The following is a 12685-nucleotide window of genomic DNA, read 5'->3' as shown; positions in this document are numbered from 1 at the left end:
ACACGACTGTTCGGTGTGAAGCTGTTGCAAGGGGTCCCTAATCACTTGTGACCCCTGATAGTCAGGCTGCTGGTGTTGTTGCCGACATGATGGCAAGGATGATGATCCTTGGAGGGGAGTCGGAGAGACCTGCAAACCTCTCGCATGTCATTCCGTGTCAATTCCGTCCTTCGGGACAAAGGCTGGCCTGGCCGTTGGTTTGTTGTGGTGTGGGTATTCCAACATAAATTCTTGTTTGATGAGAGCCCGACGATCACCATCAGCTCTTCAAGGTCTTTTTCTCTCCCATGTCATATTTTCATTCCAACAGAAAAGGACATGGGATATCAGTGGGTGTTCCCTTTTAGGTTATTGCTCCATTTCCTGAAACTTAAGGGTCTCATCAGGGATGAAAGCCATAAAACCTATGTCTGCTTGGAATTCCCTGCCATAATGATGCTCACTGTTTGGATACTTGTCTGACGACACAACACGATATATTCTGAGTAGCTTGGCACGCTGCTTATGGCTTCTTCCAAGTATGCTTGGGGCACAGAGAGTTGTAGAATGAAGATTTTTGTGTATTTCAAATCAAGCTCACATGGCTAGTGGAGTTTGAAAATTCTCATTAAAAAACATATCCCTTCTCCCAGCAATGTAGCCCAGGAGGGTGACATTGTCCTTGCGACACTCCTTAGCAAGAGTCACGTTTTGGATTTGTGACAGGCATGGTATGGATACAACCTTGTGTTGGCCCTGTCTCGTGAATATTTTTATTTTTTTCCCCTTTATCTATAGAGTATGTGCAGGCTTTTTCACCAGAGGACCCCGTGACAGAGTCACAGTGCACAGTAAGTAATCTAGAAAGATTGTGAGAGAGTTGAGGTAGGGGTCTCTCCTCAAGCTTGAACTAATACTGATAAAGTTGGCCCTAGCCGGACTGAGGAAAGGATAGCGCACAGCCAGGTGTGGTTGCAGGCTTCCCAAGTACTCCGTATTCGGAGAGAAATATCTCATGTTTGACACTCTCATTGCTGCGCGAATTTGAGATCCCATTTTAGCCGTTGGGCCTTGAACAAATTTGGAACGGTTGTCAGGGTGAATAAGGTCCTTCTGGCATGGAACGCTGGAGAGGCGGGCGGCTCAAGGGAATAGACGCCCTTCACTACATAAAGGGGGAGGTGGAGGCCGTTCTGGCCATGGATCGTATGACCTAACTAAGTACGGAGAGCAGGACCGTCCCAGGCGACTGGAACTACCTTGTCCGGAGTAGCGGTAGTCATGCAAAGAGAACCGAACTCGTGGAGAGAGCTGTACGATGTCTCAAAAATGGAAGAGGCCCGACTGAGAGGCAGCAAAAAAAAAATATAGGACTAGTATGGCAATTGTACGCCATATCCTTCGTATACAGAGAATCTAACATGCCGTTCTATATTTCTTGCTCTCAAATTCAACGTAGGACGGCACGACGAGAGCAGGGAGCCTAATTGCAGTTTTTTCTGGCACAATTGTCTTCGTTACCACCGCGGGATTTGGGACGACGAGACTGGAAACATGCTCGTTGCGCGACAAGGTCCCCACGAGAGACCCCAAGGCAGCCCCCGGGGGGGGGGGCTGTGGGACATGGACAAATAGTTAATTGAACAAGACAGGCCAAAAAAGAAATGGGGAACGAAAGAAGATGATGGAGAGATGATCAGCGGGTGAGGCGAGGGTCGCTCCTCCACACCTGTGGTCCTTTTTCCGCATGCAGGTCAACAATCCGGGAGCTCGTCCTCTGTGCAATGCGCATCAACTCACGATAAGTTCATGGGGAAATTCGAGAGGCCATTCGATCTCTTTGCCGAGGGAAATAAATTTAAGCCGTTGAACTTTGTTGCTCTTCCTGATGATTTTAATTACGGGGTGGGTTCTCCGGTGGGTTCTGGGCTGGGTATTTGTGGGAATGTTTGCTGTCGATCAGAGACTTTTCTCCTCCGACAAGAAGAACCTTAGTTCTGCCTCTGGAAGAAAGTTCAGTTAAGCAAAGAGGAGTTTCTCTTGTTGATTGGGAGCCGTTCGTGTGGAGAAGCGGTTGTCCGGCTGGCCGAAAAAGGCTCCTCCACAGAGTGGTGAATAATGGGGAGGTTGGAGAGGGCAGATCAAGATGGCTTACTACGAACCCGTCGATGCGGCTCTGATTTGAGAAATTCGAGTGCAATTCTCCATCCACCGTACGGAATACTCTGTACATACGGAGTACACAATATGAGTTGAATGTAACGAAGCGGTGGCTGTTGAGTTTGACATGTCTCCTGGTGGAAAATGACAGCTCAAAGCGCTGGCTTGGCTGGTGTCACGGCTGGGCTCGTGCCTCCTGAGCGGCCATTGGGCAAACCGCGGCCAGAGCTCCTGACTGGAAGATTTTAGCGGAACTCCTGAGCGCAAGTGCCTGGGGGTTGAGCTTGGGCATCTGTGCTCCTGCATAATGTGGGCATGCAGTTTGTCCCTCTGGCTGCATGTCCATGGATAGCTTCGACCTACATATGCAGAGTGTGAAGATTATTGCTTGATCGCTCGTCCGGAGTAATTTACACAGGGCCCTCATCAGGCCAAAAAAAGGATATTCAAAATAAAAATAATTCCATCCCACGAGAGCAAGGGAGAATGAAGAAATCACACACGTGCCTCTCGAGAGCAGTTGCAGATTCGGATTTTTCGAGCAAGGCAGGGGAGCAGAAATGAACTAGGGAAAAAGAAAAGAGCAAGCGGAATGAAAACCGTTTGGTGGTTGAACAAGACTGTCGGTCTGCATTGCCTTGTCATTTGTCACAGGGGGGCTTTTTCATGCACGATGATGCATAAACGCCTCCCAGCACGCCCGAGGTGAAACCTCCCCTGCAATCCGCTCGAGGGCACTCTCGGAAGGACATCGGAAAGTGGGGCGTGGCGCCATTCCCTTCCACAGGCCGCGCGGTAGTGGTGACAAGGGGGACCCTGCTGCTGCTGCTGCTGGCGCAATCGCCCTTGAACCCGGCCTTGAGGTCGCCCTAAGCACAACCAAGCCGAGCAGCTCGAGAGCCGTCGCCATCCAAGTGGAGCAGAAACGGGATGCTGGGAGGCGGGCAAGATCGAAGAGCGGAATCTACTACGGCTGAGGGGAGATGCGATTGATGGATGGCGATGAGGGAGACGCAGAGACGCAGGTGGAGAGAAAGCTGCACCCGATGTCTATGTGATGCTGGCTGCTTTTCAAACTATCATGGTATCACCTCCCGAGAGGGCTGTCCTGTCCTGTTGCCGCCCCCTTTTCTGCCGTGAAAAAGTTTGGTAAGGATGGAGGCAGGATTTCGGTGGGAACTGTGGTTCTTTTTTAGTCGAACCGGTGGAGGATCTTGGCCAGCGGGTCCTATATCAAAGCCCGGGACACGCCAGAACTCCGGTCAAACAACAGATGGATCGCAGCCAAATGCTGGGGAGTTGCCATCCTTTTTTTTTCCCAGGGTGTTTTCGGCAACCTACACGGAGCAGCATCGTCCGCATTCATCATCGTCACCATCAGCAGCAGCAGCAGCATGGCAACGAGGCCGCACCTCGCAGTCCATCGGAGTGGATTGATGACTGGGTCACAGCGTAGTCATAATAATAGCAGGGCAAATAAACCCCGAGCGAACCTGGATCGGTTCCTGTCTGATGTGACCGTCCAGAAACCTTAACGGTTCGAATGCAGACTATCACATACCGTTAGAACTCTCTCTGCTCGCTGGCAAGACTCCACCGGGCGCTAGGCGGAGCGCAGACTCCTTTTTTGCTTTGCCTTTCTTTTTCTTTTTTCTTTTTGCACCCCTCGAGCAGCGCGTTGCCTCGTTGCCGGTGTTATCAACGGGCTTCCAGACCAAAACACCAGAGAAGCACGCTAGACGAAACATCCCACTTGTTCTCCGTCCTCGCCCTTGAGTTTGGCTCATTAGTCGACGACAAGCACGTCTCCACCATCGTCCGTCCCGTTGTCCTGGGTTGCTGCCAATCAATCCCGCCTCCATTCTTCTTCTTCCTCCTCCTCCTCCTCCTCCTCACTCCTTCTCGCCCGCCTGGCTTGTTCTGCCTCAGTCATCTCTCTCCACGTCCCGCTGCAGGCGTTTTCCTTTCATGCCATCTCACATTTGACAAGTGCTTGTTGTGAAGAACCCTTCCACTCTCTCCAGCGCAGATCCAAAAAGAAAAAAAAAAAAAAATTAGAAAAAGCACAATTCTACTTCTGGACTGTTCGCACAGTGGGCATATCGAACCTACCTTTAGTCTACTGGACCCGAGTGTCTGCCGATGCTTTTGTTGCCATTGTCCCAGTGACATCGATCTGTCGTTCTGAATCTCCTGATAGCAAGTCGGCTTCCACCCAATTGCTCTCTTTCTCTGCGATTCGGGGCCATTCTACTTCCAATTTTGTCGCTGGTGCCGGCACTGCAAACTTCACTCCCTACGAAGGATCCCTAGTGCATCCTAAACTCTGCCTCTCTTTCTTAGTATTCCTTGAATACCGGTATTGTTAGCCTCAGCGAGCAGTTGTTACATAGATCGCAATCAGCCAGCGCTGCTCTGACGCGATATATATCGTTTTGAAAGCTTGATCTTGACAAATTTTTGTGGGATAGGTACGAGCGCCCATTGCTATTAACCCCTAAACTCAGTATCCCGCCCACGATGTTCGCTCATGATGGCGCCGTGGCATATTGCTTTCCTCCCTGGTCCAACATCTGCTAACACCGTCAAACATGTTAGCCGATCGCGAGTGTTTCGGTATCACAACATTATACACTGCTAAACTTGACCTGTCAGGGTCATAAGTACGAGGAAGGTTTCACCAAGTCTATGACCATGTTGTCACGTTAAGTGCAGGTTCACACATACAAGTCGGTCAATGAAATCGGGACCGTACATTTTATGAGAGCGCTGGGCCATCTGCGAATCGCTATTGAAGATGGAGCCACATCCCGAATATATCGCTCCGCTAAACATATCTAATGGCAAAGCTCAGTCACAGTTTCGAAATGGATCATTCTCCACGCGAATTGCATCCAACCAACGCTTGTTCTCAGCTCTGAAAACACAGTTACGGATGACGCCACCATTGACGCCTCACAGTTCACGCGAGGATATGGTTGATCGAAGCAATTCAGAGAGATCGGCATTCCCAAATTATCTTCGTGCGTTCTATCCTTTTCACCCTGGCGCTCCAATCTCATCTGCCACTGTGACTCTCCCGCTGGATCAGGGCGATCTAGTGCTTGTGCACTCTGTTCATACCAACGGCTGGGCTGATGGCACACTCTTGGATACCGGCGCCAGAGGCTGGCTGCCTACAAATTACTGTGAAGCTTATGACCAGCAACTGATGCGCCCGCTGCTGAAGGCCTTGATGGATTTTTGGGATGTCATCCGTGCAGGATCATGTGCGACTCTCCATCAGTTTGGGAATCAGGATTACATGAGAGGTATCATTGCTGGAGTGCGATTCCTTTTGGTACGAGCTCTCCTTACGAAGCCTCTGTTTTGATGAAAGCTAACTTGGACCAGGAAAAATCGGAATGCCTGAAAAGGGAAGACGAGCTTGTTCAGAAACTTGTTGGACTCAGGCGAAATCGGAAGGCTTTACTGTCCGATCTCTCGTCGTTGGCAAAAATGGCCAAGAATCTCAGAGATATTGCCAATGGTGCGCCGCTGGACGACTCGCTGGATAGTATCTTTGACCAGATGCTCCTCAAGGCTTTTAAGATAGTCACACGTGGCGTCCGATTTTTGGATGTGTGGAACGAAGAAGTTGGCCTATCTCGGGTAATGGCTGAACTTAGCCCCAGCGATTCGATAGCTCGCATGTACGATGAGCCACTCACACCACCTGTTGAATCATCGTTCAGCATATCAAGCAGCGCTTGGGGATCGACACAATCTAGCACCCCAGAGTCGTCCATTAGCGCAGCTTCACGCATGGAAACCCGAAGTCGCATCAATGGATCATTCATCTCGCGAGCTGCTTCTCAACTCTCCTATAACGAGCCTAACCAACGTCGCCATTCTCCAATTCAAACCAAACGATCATCCGTCTCACATCGAATATCTTACACGGCCACATCCTCTACCTCCCGAAATCCAAACCTCGCCAGCGAAAGGCTGAACGTTGCCATCGATGACTTTCTCGGTGTGTTGGGCTCCTTCATTGGTCTTCACCTCCACTCTCGATCGTCGACGGAGCTCATCGTGACGACGCAACAAGCTGTTCAGTCCTGTCGAGTTTTGCTATCGGTAGTCGAAGAAGTTTGGGAGCACGACCTGCACCGTTCGGAGGCTCTGGAGGAAGCCAAAGACACGATGTACGAGCGAATCACAGAACTCGTTCATGCTGCTCGAGATGCCTTTCGACCCGCAAATGGGAACGAGGACGAAACAATATTCATGCCAGACGAGGGAAAGCGTTTAGTTGACGCTGCGACCGTCTGTGTTCGCGGAGCGGGTGACTGCGTGGCGAAGGCCCGACAGGTTCTGGAGCAAGTCGGGGATTTCGAGATTGAGGCCGCGGCAATTGGCTTGGGTATCTCGACTCCTGATGTGGACAAGACCGACACGACAACAGACGACTTTGGAGGTGCTTTGGACACGGAGACGCCGCCGAAAACCGAGTCTTTATCAGGCAATGATAACAAGTCAGAGATAAAAGAAAGGTCAACTCGGCTCCCTCCACCACTACAAATTCCTAGCGGCTCACTTTCGACGCTATCATTGACGCCTTCCCTCACAACCGATGGTGGCACTACGCCATCTCCAAGTTTTATCACTACTGCCGTTGAAACACCAACCTCCACCTTAGACGAACCGTTTAGCGCTGCTCTCTCCTCATTTTCAGACCTTAATGACTCTCTTATCCCCTCTACTGACCTTAAGGAGAGCCAGGACCTTGATCTTTATCTTCATACAAAATCTCAAGAACCTGAATCACAGAATGAACCAACTCGAGGTGTGACCAGTGCAGAGAGTGAGCGAACTTGCGTGAACAATATTGATGACACTGAAACTGCTGATGGCACGGATGACTCGACCCGTGTTTCTACGCCGGTCGATGATAGCCAGCCACCTCCGCCACCCCTGAAAGACGATGTGGCTTCTCTTCACCATAGCGGTGGTGAAGATGCAGAAGAAAGCGAGGAGTGCATCCTCGAAAAGACCTACGCCCACGAGCTCATGTTCAAGGATGGCCAGGTCATCGGTGGAAGCCTTCGAGCTTTGATTGAGAAGCTTACTGCTCACGAATCTACCCCAGACGCCATGTTTGTCTCGACTTTCTACCTTACCTTCCGCCACTTTGCATCCCCCGTCGAATTTGCTGAAGCGCTGATTGATCGATATGACTATATTGGTGACAACTCCAATGCCGGTGGCCCAGTTCGACTCCGGGTGTCAAATATATTCAAAGGATGGCTAGAAGCTCACTGGCGACATGATTGTGATGATGTCGCTTTACCGTGTATCTTGAACTTCGCACGTTCGAAGCTCCTAGTCAGCTTGCCTACTGCTGGAAGGCGCCTGGTTGAACTGGTGGAAAAGGTGTCAGATCTTCACGGCCCACTGGTTCCGAGGCTAGTCTCATCAATGGGGAAAACAAATACTTCTATTGCTCAATATATCAACCCTGACCAGCCATTACCATCCCCTATTATCTCGAAGAGTCAGATGAACTTGCTCAAGCAGTGGAGAAATGGCGGTCAGAGTATCACCATTCTGGATTTTGATCCTATGGAGTTAGCTCGACAACTCACCCTCAAGGAGTCAAGAATATTCTGCTCAATTTTACCAGAGGAACTTCTAGGTACCGAGTGGATGAAGAAGACTGGTTCACTGGCGGTCAACGTTCGCGCGATGTCGACTCTCTCCACGGATCTTGCGAATCTTGTCGCTGATTGCATTTTGCAGTTGGATGAGCCCAAAAAGCGTGCTCTTGTGATTAAGCAATGGGTCAAGATCGCATCCAAGTGCTTGGAACTTAACAACTACGACAGCTTGATGGCAATCATCTGCTCTTTGAATTCCTCGACCATCTCGCGCCTCAAGCGAACATGGGAACTAGTCTCCCAGAAAACTAAGAATATCCTTGAAACTCTCCGGGAAATTGTCGACGTATCTCGGAACTATGCGGTCCTGCGACACCGTATTCAGAATCATGTGCCTCCATGTCTGCCATTTGTGGGAACATACTTGACAGACCTGACCTTTGTTGATCATGGCAATCAAGATACCCGTACGCTCACAGCGGATAGCGGTTCCATCGAGGTGATTAACTTTGACAAGCACATGAAAACAGCCAAGATTATCAGCGAACTCCAACGGTTCCAAATTCCTTACCGCCTCACGGAAGTTCCTGAGCTTCAGACTTGGATTCAGGATCAATTGGTTCGCGTGCGATCGGCCGGCGAGAAGGGGTTCCAAAACTACTACCGACGGTCGTTAATCCTTGAGCCACGAGAAAGATCGACACCACGCAATTCACCGGGAGATGCGAACGCCTTTTCTCTCTTTTCGCGTGAAAACGCTAAGGAGAAATTCGATTTCTTAGCCTGGACTCAAAGCTCAAAGATTAAGGCTGCTGTTAGCTAAACGCAATCTTTCCCATCTCAACTCGAATCTTTCCACATCTTCCGATCCTCTTTATTTATTCCAAAACATCTCTGGTGCATAACCCCTGATGCATTTACGATTTTATGACCTTCATGTAGTTTCGATTCACCAGTGTTTATATTGATACCTATTTTGCTTCGTTATCCGCTTTCGGATCCCCATCGGGTTTTTGGCTTCAACTTGGATACATTTTTCTCGTCGGCGGCGGCTCTTTTTTTAAGTTTTGGGATTAAAATAAGGAAAAGGGGAATTTTACAGGATTCAAATCGCTTTTCACCATGGAAGGGGTATTATAGACGCCTTTCCTGGGCTGGTGAAGAGAAATATAATGGGAAGACCGAAGAGCGCACACCAAGTGCCCTGCTTCGGCCGTCTTGTTGTCTTGTTTTGCATGAAAAAGGATGGATACCCGGGGGATCTGGTTTTCTATTTTACTACCTTTCGCTTTCAAAAGATGCGGTGGTTGGCCTTGGTTTCAAAGTATACCTGGAGTTGCAAGATTACCAGTTTTGGATTCTAATTTTTGTTTACTTTTTCTATTCATGTCTTCTACCTTTTTTGGCATCGGGGTTCCTTTTTCTATACATTTCTTGGGGTGTTTTGACTTCAAGTTGATTTTTGGATTGGTATATCCCCCTCCCGTTGGGCTTTTTGAGATTCTTGTATACATTATTTAGGATAGCACCAGATTGGAGATTGAGTAGAAAATATATTGAAATATAGGAAAAATATTTGCTCTCTTGACCAGCGACAGCCTCCGATAGCCAGCAGGTGACCTTTGTGAACATATCCAAGAACTCCGTCACATGATTAGAGCGCTATGCAGGCCAGTATCCGGGTTGAAAGTCGCCCGATGTGGTGCACACCTCACCATCAAGGGGAAAACTGGGATCACAAAGAACGGGATTCATCCACACGCAGGTTCCAATTTTAGCTTTCATTTGACTGGTCAGAGCGGCCCGACCCCATGCAAATTGCAGAGTGCGATATGCAGCGAGAGACTGCAAGGATCAGTTTGCAGAATTGCTGACATTAACACCATCCAATATCTAATTGCAACCAGTTGCTCAGGACTTGATACCTTTTGCTGTTCTGTGGATACATCTAACAAACTCATAACAATAAAAAGCCCCTTTCTCTTTGTGGAGCGCAGTTCAAGTCCCAGGCAGGACAAACAACCCCCAGTTCAGCGTTGAAAGTATGCCAGGCCTCTTGATAACGGCTTCCCCGCTCTTAGACCCCGTGGGTCCCGTACTCTACTTGTTATTGGCCGTCACTGGCGATTTAACCTCGAGGTTACGAGCCAAACGGACCTCGTCTCCCACAGATCTCCCCCGTACCAGCGCCTCTCACATTTTCGAACTCCGTAGGGAGTTCTCTGGCCCCCATCCGGCTTTCTTGAGGGTGACCCGACGCGTGCCACACTGCAGCAGCACGAAGGAAGTAATGCTTTTGCGAGAAAACAGAGACCTAAACGCCAATATCATCAGACATTTAGCAAGCTTGAAGACTAAAATAACAATCCTGAAAACGGCATTCTCGATTATATGAGAACCTTTCTGGATCCCTAACACCGAGGTGGAGAATCTCGAGATGCTCGCTCTGGGGTCTCTTTTTTGTCGTTTTGAGCATGATTTCTCCGAAAACATGGGACTGCTAGGGTGTGGGGGGCTTTTCCAGTATTTATGGAGCAAGAAGTGACCGCCTCCCCGTGTATGGGCTTAGTTACATAACCTTTCTCGGCTGCTGGCAGTAATTTTTCTTAGGGAGGTTCGGATTCGAAACCGTGTCAGTTTTGACCCTGCCTCCGCTGCCTTCCAGAGCCAATACCGAAACGTTTTCAATCCTTTCATGGATAATTTTGTCGGGTCACAATTTGAAAAACAAGACGCTCAAAGTGAATTGAAGATGGTTTCCAACGGATTCAGCGGTGCTACTTCTACAGCGACAGATGACTGGACTATTGATCCGGAACTATTCGCGTTCACACCAAGGAGGCTCCGGGTTGTCTGCATTGGTGCTGGCTTTGCCGGTCTGACTTTGGCCTATAAACTGAAACATGAACGACCATTGGATTTTGTGGACTTTACCATTTACGAGAGGAATTCAGAGGTCGGAGGCACTTGGTTGAAGAATGTATATCCTGGTGTTGGATGGTATGTGGCCCTTCGAAGTCTAAAAACACTCATGGTATTCATTTCAATTGCTTACGTGCGTCGTGTAAAGTGATATTCCATCTCGTGAGTCATTCACCTAACCAAAGGTAGTTATCGACTATCCTGATCAAAGAAGATAGCTATGTATTCTCCTTTGAGCCAAATCCAACGTGGTCGAAGTTCTATGTTAGCGGGGCAGAGATCCAGCAGTATATACTTAACACCACGGAGAAGTATGGACTAAAAGACAAAATAATATTCGATAGACACCTCGTGGAGTCTATTTGGGATGAAGAACAAGGAAAGTGGGAGCTCAGATTGGAGTCCAAGGAGGGTGTCATTCAAGATAAGGCCGACATCCTGATTAACGCAGGCGGCATTCTCCAGTAGGTGACCTCATTGCTTGTGGTCGATACTGTAGGGGACTGAATATATGACCAGCCAGTGGAAGTGGCCTGAACTCGAAGGGCTCGAGTCCTTTAAAGGCAAGCTCATTCACAGCGCTCGATGGTACGTTGTTTACCGATGCTACCAAAACAGCCTTCTACAGTAATAGATCTAATGAGTGTATTAAAGGGATTCAGCGTACGATTGGACTGGAAAGAAGGTTGCCGTCATTGGTAATGGGTCGTCGGGGATTCAAATAGTACCAGCAGTGCAACCAAAGGCTGCAAAGCTGGTTAACTATATACGACATGCGACTTGGATTGCAGCGAATATTTGCGGTCATTTGACTAAGGATGGAAGCAACTTTGAATTTACAGAAGAAGAAAAGCAGCGATTCCTGGAAAATCCAGAGGAATTCTCTCAATACCGAAAAAGAATCGAATCAGAGTAGGTCTTTCTCTGCGCTCTGGCTGAGAACACGCCCATGCTAATGCAAACGGCAGGGTCAATAGCGTGTTTAGGATGATGATTTCCGGATCTAAGGAGAATAAATTCATGTTCGACCTGTGTGATAAATTAATGAGAGATCGACTGGCAAAGAACCCCGAATTGATAGAGAAGCTCATTCCGAACTACGAGATTGGATGCCGTCGAATCAGTCCTGGTGATGGGTACTTGGAAGCCCTGCAGGCTGAGAATGCTAAGTGCTGTTTCAGTGATATCAAGCGCATTACAGAGAAAGGCATTGAGACGGATGAAGGCGAGGAAGAATTTGACCTGATAGTGTGCGCGACTGGATTCAACACAAGGTTTATTCCCTCGTGGAAGCTTGTTGGTCGCGATGGTCGACGTCTGGATATTGCTTGGAAAGATAAGCCAGAAGCATATCTTTCCGTTTGTGCCCCAGGGATTCCTAATTATTTTATGTTTGCGGGACCCAACTTTCCCGTGGGCCATGGCTCTATACCTCCAGCCTTCGGATGGAGTGCCGATTACATGCTGGATTGGACGACGAAGATAGCAACCGAGGATATCAAGTACGTTCTCTATGAGATTTCCTCGAGTATTCCGTTTTACTTGGAAGACGTGCGAACTAACCTGCGCCCTCCATAGGTCCGTTGTGGTGAAAGATTCTGTTGTGCGTGACTACAATCGCTATGCCCAAGAGAACCTTAAGCGAATGGTCTGGTCCAAGGGCTGCCATGCCTGGTACAAGAGCGCGAAAGGAGACAACAGAGTAGTCACTGCCATGTATCCAGGTAGTGTGATGCATTATAAATGTATGCTCGAAAACCCAGTCATTAAACAGTTTTACCGATGCATTTGCTCACAATCTTTTTTTTATAGCTGCACTCGAAATCATACGTGGGGAGCATTTCGATATCGGATACAACACGTCCAACCAATTCCGATTTATGGGCAACGGCCAACTGGCTTGGGAGATGGAAGAGGGAGCGGATTTTGCACCGTATGTGAAGTAGTCCTGGATAGGCTTCAAATTTCGAAGAGAACGGAAATGG

The 12685-nt window shown here is 48.8% G+C and overlaps 4 protein-coding genes across 4 annotated transcripts; 3 read left to right on the top strand and 1 right to left on the bottom strand.

Moving 5' to 3' along the window:
* Positions 1-2731: 2731 nt before the first annotated feature.
* On the top strand, positions 2732-3116 carry CIMG_13773 (uncharacterized protein; the record flags this gene model as incomplete). The annotated part of the gene is made up of 2 exons (XM_004446394.1): positions 2732-2761; positions 2835-3116. The coding sequence occupies 2 exons, from the start codon at positions 2732-2734 to the stop codon at positions 3114-3116; spliced, it is 312 nt and encodes a 103-aa protein (XP_004446451.1).
* Positions 3117-3985: 869 nt separating this feature from the next.
* Positions 3986-4624, bottom strand: CIMG_11271 (uncharacterized protein; the record flags this gene model as incomplete). Its single annotated transcript, XM_012358297.1, has 3 exons — positions 3986-4088; positions 4263-4435; positions 4529-4624. 3 exons carry the CDS (start codon positions 4622-4624, stop codon positions 3986-3988), a joined length of 372 nt encoding a protein of 123 aa, XP_012213720.1.
* Positions 4625-4936: 312 nt separating this feature from the next.
* CIMG_04163 (Ras guanine-nucleotide exchange protein) lies at positions 4937-8601 on the top strand (the record flags this gene model as incomplete). The annotated part of the gene is made up of 2 exons (XM_001244721.1): positions 4937-5479; positions 5533-8601. The coding sequence occupies 2 exons, from the start codon at positions 4937-4939 to the stop codon at positions 8599-8601; spliced, it is 3612 nt and encodes a 1203-aa protein (XP_001244722.1).
* A 1872-nt stretch (positions 8602-10473) lies between these two features.
* CIMG_04162 (flavin-binding monooxygenase) lies at positions 10474-12646 on the top strand (the record flags this gene model as incomplete). The annotated part of the gene is made up of 8 exons (XM_001244720.2): positions 10474-10778; positions 10849-10862; positions 10915-11164; positions 11220-11288; positions 11355-11612; positions 11669-12202; positions 12279-12445; positions 12513-12646. 8 exons carry the CDS (start codon positions 10474-10476, stop codon positions 12644-12646), a joined length of 1731 nt encoding a protein of 576 aa, XP_001244721.2.
* Positions 12647-12685: the final 39 nt, after the last annotated feature.

The sequence above is a fragment of the Coccidioides immitis genome (genome assembly GCF_000149335.2).
Source record: "Coccidioides immitis RS genomic scaffold supercont3.6, whole genome shotgun sequence".
Classification (NCBI taxonomy): Eukaryota; Fungi; Ascomycota; class Eurotiomycetes; order Onygenales; family Onygenaceae; genus Coccidioides; species Coccidioides immitis.
Note: the sequence above shows the minus strand (reverse complement) of the source record. Positions and strands in the feature narration are given on the sequence as shown.